Source organism: Nannobrachium achirus (genome assembly GCF_963921795.1).
Source record: "Nannobrachium achirus genome assembly, chromosome: 18".
Classification (NCBI taxonomy): Eukaryota; Metazoa; Chordata; class Actinopteri; order Myctophiformes; family Myctophidae; genus Nannobrachium; species Nannobrachium achirus.
This window is the reverse complement of record NC_137825.1, coordinates 25,026,005-25,035,438: the sequence shown is the minus strand read 5'-3', so window position 1 is coordinate 25,035,438 and position 9,434 is coordinate 25,026,005. Positions and strand designations below refer to the sequence as shown.

At 45.2% G+C, this 9,434-nt stretch overlaps 1 protein-coding gene across 1 annotated transcript in view; it reads left to right on the top strand.

The window, feature by feature from the left end:
• Positions 1-9,434, top strand: part of LOC308303712 (BAR/IMD domain-containing adapter protein 2-like) — a 93,632-nt gene that overhangs the window by 30,693 nt on the left and 53,505 nt on the right. The window contains exon 3 of the mRNA XM_080748186.1: positions 6,049-6,135. Coding sequence (XP_080604312.1) covers positions 6,049-6,135 — 87 coding nt within the window. The remainder of the gene's footprint in view (positions 1-6,048; positions 6,136-9,434) is intronic.

The following is a 9,434-nucleotide window of genomic DNA, read 5'->3' as shown; positions in this document are numbered from 1 at the left end:
CGACTGGAGAGCAAGAGAGCAGGAAGGAAAGGGAAGAGAAGCAGAGAGATTGAAAATAACAATAGTGTGAACAAGACTGAACATAATGTGAGAGTGGGTAGCAAAACAAAACCTGTTGATCTCGGCCTTCGTGTGGCTAGTCCAGTGGTTCTCAACCTTTTCAGGCCGCGACCCTCAAAATAATCATATTTGAACTGGGGTCCCCCCACTCTACGAGCACTTAGAGTTGAGGCATTACATTTTGTATAACACGGACACGGTTCTATTGTGAAAATAGCAGATCTACATGCTCACAACGCAACGCGAGGCATGTAGATCGGCTATTTTCACAATTTCCGCCTCTAATATTTGACAATTTTACCAATATTTAACTTGTCATTTTAGAGGTATTAAAAAGTCCTCAAATTGTCATTTTAGAAATGTGCTGACACCCTCTATGCACTTAAACTGTATGTTAGTTTGTTCACTGTTGAGTGAGCAAACAATGTTGCACATACGTTAATCATCTGGGGACCCCCCCAAAATAATTTGGGGACACCCCCCTGGGGGTCCCGACCCACAGGTTGAGAACCACTGGGCTAGCCTATGTCGTCAGTCACCTATGACTTACCTGTGACGTACTGTATGACTCCCACCGGGTTGCATCCCGATCAGACGGGCGGAGAGGCACGCGGGCGTGGTCCCAGGGAAAGTCTCACACTCATGCTCGTTTCATGCACAGGCCCGCGGGCCACAAGAGCTGGATTGTGGTCCGCTTTTTTTCCACGCTATACGCGTGTTTGCGTCTGCACACGAGGGGCACACTGCGATCCAAGCGAGAACACCCGCGCCAATCGTTCCCCGTCTGAAACAGCCTTTAGACTTCCATTAACAATGATTCTCGACCTTTTTAATTTCAAGGACCCACATTTGATACCTTTTTTGTTTTTAATCTCTGGGACCAGGGACCCCAATCTACACTGTAAAATGATCAGTGTTAATATAAAATTGAACCAAATGGGGCATGGTGGTGGTGCACTCGGTAGCGCTGCCGCTGTTGCCTCACAGCCTCTCAGATTCCTACTGTGGACGCTTTGGGCACTGGAGGTGTGTTCTCTCCCCCACATCATCAGTGCCCATACCCTAGGTGGGGTTGGCAAATGGGGCTTTGATGTTTGATGTTCTCCCTGTGTCTCCTAGGGTAGATACCCTCACAAAAACATGCAGTAATCCTGGTCTCTATACTGCCTCCCCCTGGCCAGCCATTTCCCCGCCTGATGCAGGGGGAAATTAACTGGTTGGAATAACGTGTTCTGTCCATGCGGCATGCGCTACATCCAGCCGGGGAAACTCCCCTCTGTCAGGTGAAAAGAAGCTGCTTGGACTCCTCATGCATAGAAGGAAGCATGAGGTCAGTCCGTTGTTATACCCAGGTTGGCAGAGGGAGTGTGGCTCCCAGGATTACATTAGACAATTGACACAGGGTGAAAAAAAATGGGTTACAAAAATCGTGGGATAAACATAATATAAATGGAACCAAAATGGTTCCATGGTTTTGGTTTCATTTGTACTCTCTGAGTTGCAGACCTGTCAGGGTCCAGTTGGACCCCTGGTGGTTCCTGGGCCAGACGTTGAGAAACAATGAATTATAAAATAAAAGTTCAATAGTTTAAAAAAAATGTAAAAACTTCCATGGCCTATTGGCACGCACATGAGAAATGTCCTGCTGATTGGTTCAGCGCTTGTTTAGATTTCACTCACAGACCCGTTTCTAGACAGCTGGCCTCCCACAGAGCCGACAAAAACAGGACTGGACAGCAGCCATGATTACCTTGACACAGCAGCATGTCACAGCCCAGTTATTAATCAGTGTTACACAGATTCTGGTGAGAGCTGGTCATTAGGCGTCTTATTTGCATAATTTTATGGATGTTGATTAGGTTTGGACTTGCATCAAAATTAATGTCCCCGACACCGTTGTGCCGTTGACAGGGCCAGATAAGCCTGGCCTCCGGGCACACTTGAGCGACTGCTGTGATAAAGACGTCTTTTAGCACTTGTCTCTTCCGCTTCACTCTGCAGGGAGGACAAGATGGCGTCGGGCTTATCTGATGAAATATGAAATATGACAGGGTCGAGAGTAGTACTGTGTGTGCCTTACATGCCTCTGAACCGAAGAAAATGAGAGCACGGTATTCAAGAGAAAGCAGGTTGCGATGATAAGTCATGGCTGTAGTTGTGGTCTGCTGCAGCTGTGCTCTGGTTGTGTTCAGTGAGCAGTCCTTTCCCTGCATCGGGCTTTAGAGGGGGGCGAGCAGGGAAGTCTCTGAGAAACTCACAGGCCAATAAAAGGAGGCCTCAGCACAGTCTAGATAGATAAGGCTAAAAATAGCCTTGCGACTCCCCAGAGTGGGGATTACACTTCGTCAATGCCAGGCAGCAATGCCTGGGCTTTTATAGAGAGTGCACTCAGAGAGAGAGAGAGAGGGAGTAGAATAAAGCACGGCAACGCTGGGCATCCATTGGTACCGCAAACAATAGCCAGTAGCGCCTCCTGTTTGTGAGGTCGGGGATGAGCCTACTGGGGTGTGTAGCAGCCGGGGGTGCGAGGGGGGAGGGGGGGATCTTGGGAAGTGGAATGGCACGGGGAAAGACCTGTTTGGGTCCATGCCAGAATGTTATGTTTGATTCTGAAGTGCTCGGTTTGATGCAAAGGTGGGACTGCAGAATGAGATGCTTTGAAGAGAAACCCATCACATGGCTCTATGGAAGCAGCACGGGCTGTACAGTGTGTCCACCCTCTTTGAGTGGGCTGGATGGCTGTCTCTGGGGTGGGGACACGTCACTCAGTCCCATGTCCCATAGAGCTGTGAGGGCGGGGGGGCGGAGAGAGCTGTCACCGGGAAGGATTTAACCGTGAGAAATGGGAAGAAAGAAGGAGAGAGCGTGTAGGAGAGGAAGTAGGGTATTTGATAGGGGATGTTAAAGGCTTGACGGGGATCCACGTGGGTTGAGTCGGAAAGGGGGTGTGAACGAAGCCTGGAGTACAGCTGATCAATCGGCAGATAAGCTGGTTTAGATCCGGGTCTTGCCCCTTGTGCTTGTTTAATTGACTGTGGAGGAGGTGATAGGGAGGCACCGCATCACTCGCTCCCGAGTCCCTATCAGCCTTCATCGCCACTCTAATCCTCTTCACGCCTCCCTCTTCCGTCCAATCGCTCATTTCCTGTCTGTCACGCCCAGTCAGCTCGCCGTACCCACAGGCAGCAAAGCTCTCGGATCTCCCCCAAGCTAGTCCTACCTTAACTGGACGCTGGCTGGGATTGCTGTGGACAAGTGAACTGTCTGTCCGTCCGTCCGTCCGTCCGTATGTCCGTCTATCCATCCATCCATCCATCCATCCATGCATGCATCCATCCATCCATTCATCCATCCCTTGTCACCCAGTGCTTCAGGCAACAAGCGCACAGTATGTGACATCAGTGGTGTAAAGTAACAAAGTACATTTACTTTACTAAGTACTGTACCTCAAAGTACAATTTTGAGGATTATGTAGCCTACTTAATTTCGAATACTTTTACTTCCACTATAACTTGGATCCAAATATTGTTCTTTTACTCCACCACATTAATTTGAAAACCTTAGTTACTTTGCAGATATAAATTATATAATATTGTAAAAACATACTGTACATAAACCACTTTAGCCCTATTTTATACCATGGCTATTTGAAAATAGACAATCGACAAGCTCACGTCGCATTGTGAACATTTTGTACATTTGCTTTTGGTACTTTACGTTTTAGATGCCAACACTTTCACACTTTTACTTGAAAGTGCACACCAAAGTATGGTTGCCAGCTGATAAGGGTATTCTGCCAATACATTTCAATGGTAATGGAGCATATATTTTGAGAAATCTGCCCCTTTTTCCCAAAATCCCATGGAAATGCATTGGCAGAATCAGCTGGCAACCATACTTTGGTGTGTGACCGTGCCCTAACAGAGTATTTATTGCAGTATTGATACTTTTACTTAAGTCAAATATGTGAGTACTTTTTCCACCATCATGATCATGATCTGCAATTTTCACGCGCGACACTGGCACACAACTACACTACATATAAATCTGTCTTAACTGCTCCACACTCTCTCGTCTCCCACCTGCGCATAACTCTGCACCTCTCTTTCACTGGCCAGCATCAGCATGTTGCAGTGTGGGAATTTGCCTTTGCTGGTTGGTTTACAGTCCAGAATTCTTAATAAAGAAGGGATAACAGAGCAGACGGAGCCCTTTTGCTTTGTTTTGATCATTTTCTTAAGAGGTGGGAAGAGTCATTGAGGCATTATGTGGTAGCCATGTCTATTGTCTATGGACTGTGCAGCCAGACGACTCTCACTTTCATAGTCAGAAGGAGAACAATAACTTGCATAACAGAAGGCGTCAGTCATGGTCTCTAAGGACCTCAGTCAGCCACAGGAAAAACAGCAATGCACGTGAGCTTGATTGTAGTCTGTTCTTTTATACTGTTTACTATCTAGTGATTAAATATTGTCTGTCGTTTTCCCTGCCGTGTAGTAGTAATAATAATAGTGGTTCTCAAAGTGAGGTCCGGGGACTCCTTGAGGGTTCTTCCAGGGAGCCAAAATAGTACATCTGCTATGTTTCATATATATATATATATATATATATATATATATATATATATATATATATATATATATATATATATATATATATATATATACCGGTATATATATATATATATATATATATATATATATATTCTGGGGGTCCCTGCCTGGTGCACAATATTTTCAGATGGGCGTCCTTGACATGAAACAAGTTTGAGAACCACTGTGGTACAGTGTGCTATCACACAGTATAACTGCACACAACTGCAGTGGTTGGAGATGGTCTCCCTTTGGTGTAGGACCACTACTGGCTCATGAGAGGTGCAGTATTACACCAAGCTCAAAGCACAATATCTCTAGCCTGATTATCTGACTGAAGCTGCAAGAGAAGCAGTCCACTCAGTGGAGTGGGCGGAGGTGTATGGTCTGAAGCCAGGCTACTATATCTCCCCTGTGCACGATTACAAATTAACCCGAGCTAGCTCCTGGCACAGGTCATTCTATCTTCTGGGGACCCTGACAGCAAAGGCCTTCATGGCTAATCTAGACAGAGTGTAGTGTGCATTCTGGAGAGCCATCTGGCCGGCGGTTCAAATCACCAAACACCCATCAGTATGGCTGCCTGTCACCCGCACACTTCCTCATCCATATGTATGTTCTTTTATACTGGCCATGTTTCCCCTGTCATAATTACTGCTCCCAGCGTGGCTAACCTTTCTGACCTCCCTTAACTCCAATCAACTGCCTCTGCAACTAGAGTTAGGTGAGTTCAGAGTGTCCCTCTGCTGGGGGACGGTAGTGTCGCACCTTCGACCCTGTTTCGTGTGTTGATAGAAGGCTTAGCAGCACTTGAATCGCTGAATACTTTGACCTCTCTGTCACGGAGAGAGTGGACAGTAACTTTGGGGTACCAGCGTAACCTTGGTTGCCTGAGTAGCAGCACGAGTCATTATTGTTCCCATTGTGAAACGAATGCTAAGAAAGAGAATTAGAATTGCAAAACTTAAGATGGTTGAGATGCTTTTGTTTGGGCATTCAAGGAGTGTCTGTCTATGGTGGCTTCACTGTGCTTTTTTAGAACTGGTCTTCTTTTCTTCTTAATAGCCTTTATTACATCACGCCTTGGGTTTTCCTTTCACCATGTAGCGGTTAAGAATGGTCTGTCTTGATTTGCAGCTTCCATCTAGCCTCCATTTAGCTTCTATCCGTTAGTATGTCCCGTATAGTTGCTCTATTTCCTCTGGTGCTTTTTGCTGTTGTTTTACTTACCCCTCCTTCTGTTTAGTCTCTCCATTGTATCTCTTGGCACTTTATTTCCCATATGCCCACCCTTACCTTATCTGCGGCCAACAGGGGAGGGCTGCCGGGCTGCCGAAGATACCGTTTTTTCCACTCCGCACCCTTGATCTGATGCCCAATGCTTCCATGTTTCCAGGTGTGACATTTGCTGCAAAGGGCTACTTCGACGCTCTGGTGCGGATGGGTGAGATGGCCAGCCAAAGTCAAGGCTCAAAGGATCTTGGTGAGTCCTAGTAGTGGCTGTAGTGCCCCCTGTAGGGGAGAAGGTGTATGGAACATAAACTAGGCTATGGGCAGAAGCAGCCAATGACCAACCTGCAACTGGATATGTACACACACACACACACACACACACACACACACACACACACACACACACACACACACACACACACACACACACACCAATGCATACATGCTTCAACATGGATTGCTCTCTAGGTAGTTTTGTGCAATTCTAGCAAAAGCTATCAAGGCACGGTGTGATTTGGATGTTATTGTTTTATACAGCTTTACAATAGCCGCCTCAGCTGTAGCGTATACAATCATTTTCTGTGCAATTTAATTCCTGACAGCAGTGCTTATTTTGTTCATCTCCTGGCATGATTCCTCAACGTTTAAGACACTATAGAGCCTCTTTAGTGGGTTCCGTATTATAACTCTGTGAGCAAATAACTTTTATTCAATTATTCACACATTCATCTCGCATTCAATATTTTATAAAATAAGAGGTGCACCTGATGCAGCAGATTCTCCCATTTGTGCATCGTAATGCAGAATCTATTTGCCATTTCCATGTTAAACAACCTCCCTAAAATGCTATTCTGGGGAAAATTGCACAAATGAATATTTCATGACTACCGTATTCCCTATATTAAAACAAAAGAAAAGCAGCTTTCACAATGTGTTTAGTCTTGTTCAGGTTGGATTGGCCCTGGTTCTGCTCATTATAGATAGTAGACTTCCAGACAGTGGACAGTGTGGAAGGGGAAACAGTCAGGTAGGACTCTCGTTAAGCGTTGTTTATGAGTAGTAACGTCGTTGTCAGTGGAAACCTTGTATGTCCAAAACCGTTCCTTTTTTATTATTATTGTTAAAAGACGTATAATAAAAAATAGTAGCAGTGCTCTTCAGAGCACAGGTCTTCACCAGGGCAGGCGTCCTGGTGGCGCTATAACAGGCAAATGTGAAAAATGCAGGGCAAAGGTTTTTCTTTAGCATCTAGGGGGAGTCTGCATACAAAGTTTTCCACTGATCGGTGGAGTTAAAGGTAAAAACACAAATGGGCTATGGGTTATTGCGCCACCATGAGGCGCTATAATTTCTGATTCGAGAAATTTGAAGTGGCATGTCTTCCTCTGCCTAGTGGGAACGTGCGTGGCCAATTTCACCAAGATTGCACGCTGTGTTCATGATTTGAGGCATTTTGTTCTGCAAACTTTGGAAGCCAAATGTAGCCAATCAGGATGGAATATGGAGAATCGGACAGATCCATGTTGATCACATGACTGTAGAGATACTGTCTACCGATTTGCATGATTTGTGGACAAATTATGTAGGAGTAGTAGTCAGTAGTGTACAGAAATGTGTTTTGCAAACATCGGCTTCATGGTGGCGCTAGAACAGGGCCATGTGAGAAAATGTGGGGCAGAGGTTCTGAATTGGCCTCCAGGGAGTGTGTGTGCACAGTTTGGCCGAGACCGGGCCAACGGCGCCGGAGACGAGCTGTTAACAAACTAATTGGACACACAGACGGACATGGGCAAAAACATTCTCTCCTGGCGGAGACAAAAAAATAGATCACAGTGGAGATTGTGTGCACATCTTGTAGGCCTACCTGTATTTAGGCCAGGTGCTGGAAATCAAGGCAAATATTTGCCTGATGAAGAGCTACAGTGTAAGGTCGAAACGTCAAAACATTTGAATCAGTGCCCTACTACATCCAAAAACAAAAATGTATGGAGATTCGAGGTTTCTGCTGGTTAACGATTTTGAAGAAATAATGACAGGCTTGGTGACAGCATTGCAGCTGTGCGAGACAGTATCTGAGGAATTGGTTGGTTGAAAGTGGCAGGAGCGTCTAGCACTGAAGACGCTTCAGTGTGACTTAGGGTGACAGGAGGCTTCAACTCAAAAGGGGAAGGAGAGGAAATTGGAGGGGAGGGGGTGTGTACTGTGTAAGGTATGGATATATGAAGCAAGATACTGTAGGAGGATATAAAAGCAGTCTCTCTGCATTCATTATTCATTAGTCTATTTTGTGTTCTTGGCTACTCTCACATCACGTTTGTTTGTTGGTTTGTTTTTCTTCCACACACAGAAATCCCTGTATTAATTTAACTACAAAAGAGTGTACAAATGGAGCTGAATGGACCTGTAAAAAGGTCCATTTGTTCCCATTTTTACATTCTTTGGAGTATACACAAAGGATTTTACTATGCAGTCTCTGCCCGGCGTGAGTGTGTGTGCGTGCGTGCTTGCGTGTGTGCGTGCGTGCGTGCGTGCTTGCGTGCATGCGTGCGAGTGTGCATGTGTCAACTCCAATTTCCTATGGCAAAGGCCCAGTACAGTCTCTGAGCTCTGCTTCAGCTCCATTATCTGTGGTCATCAGTGATCATCCTCATCCCAGACACTCTGTGATGGGCTGTATGCCACCATCAACCCAACTGTAAACTACCTCCACCTTTTTTATAGATTCTAATTTAACCCATTAAGACCTGGGGCCGATTCTACAAATGTCTTCTGAAACAGTTTTGATAAAAATGTATGTTGGTATTTCTTTATTTTTTTATTTTTTGGACACGGACCCCAATCTCGAAATATTTTGTTCCAGGGACCCCCAGAAGCAAATATTGTATTAGTTAAAACTTCACTTAAAAACATACTGTATATTCAATTCCAAAGTCAAGAGTTACAATTTGCGATTCCCAGAATTCAGTTGGAAACAAAACCATGGAAGTACCGCTCCAAAACGAATGTGGCAGGGTCCTAGAACTGAGTATATTCAGGAAGAAAAAAACAATGTTGTTCGAAATTTGTATCCACTTAAACCCTATAGATTAGACTTAGTAAACTGGACCTGAGTTGGCTCTGTACTTGGACCGCTATTTCCCCCTCTACACCAAACCTCTTCGCCCCAAAAATAGCTGATCTGCAAGCTCCGCAACCCATCGCAATGCAATGCTTTGGGATCTTGTAGATCGTCTATTTTTAATGTTCTCTTTTAGAATAGGGATGCTGGGGTTCAAGTGGTTAAACTCAGCAATGCCTCCCTGTGCCTCTGGGTTTAAATGACAAGCTAGGCTGAGCAGCCAGATTGATGCTGTCCTCCTATATCAGTATCACCCCGGGGGTTCTAAATGCTGACGCGTATTTCTGCGTGGACGCACAATGTGAGTTGAACTCGTCTTAGTTGACGGTATGGTTGTGTGCATATCTGCCCTAGCAGATTGTGTTATGTACTGTACCTATGTGGTAAGACTGTATTTTAATGTTGGGTCTTATAATGCATTATAATGTGCT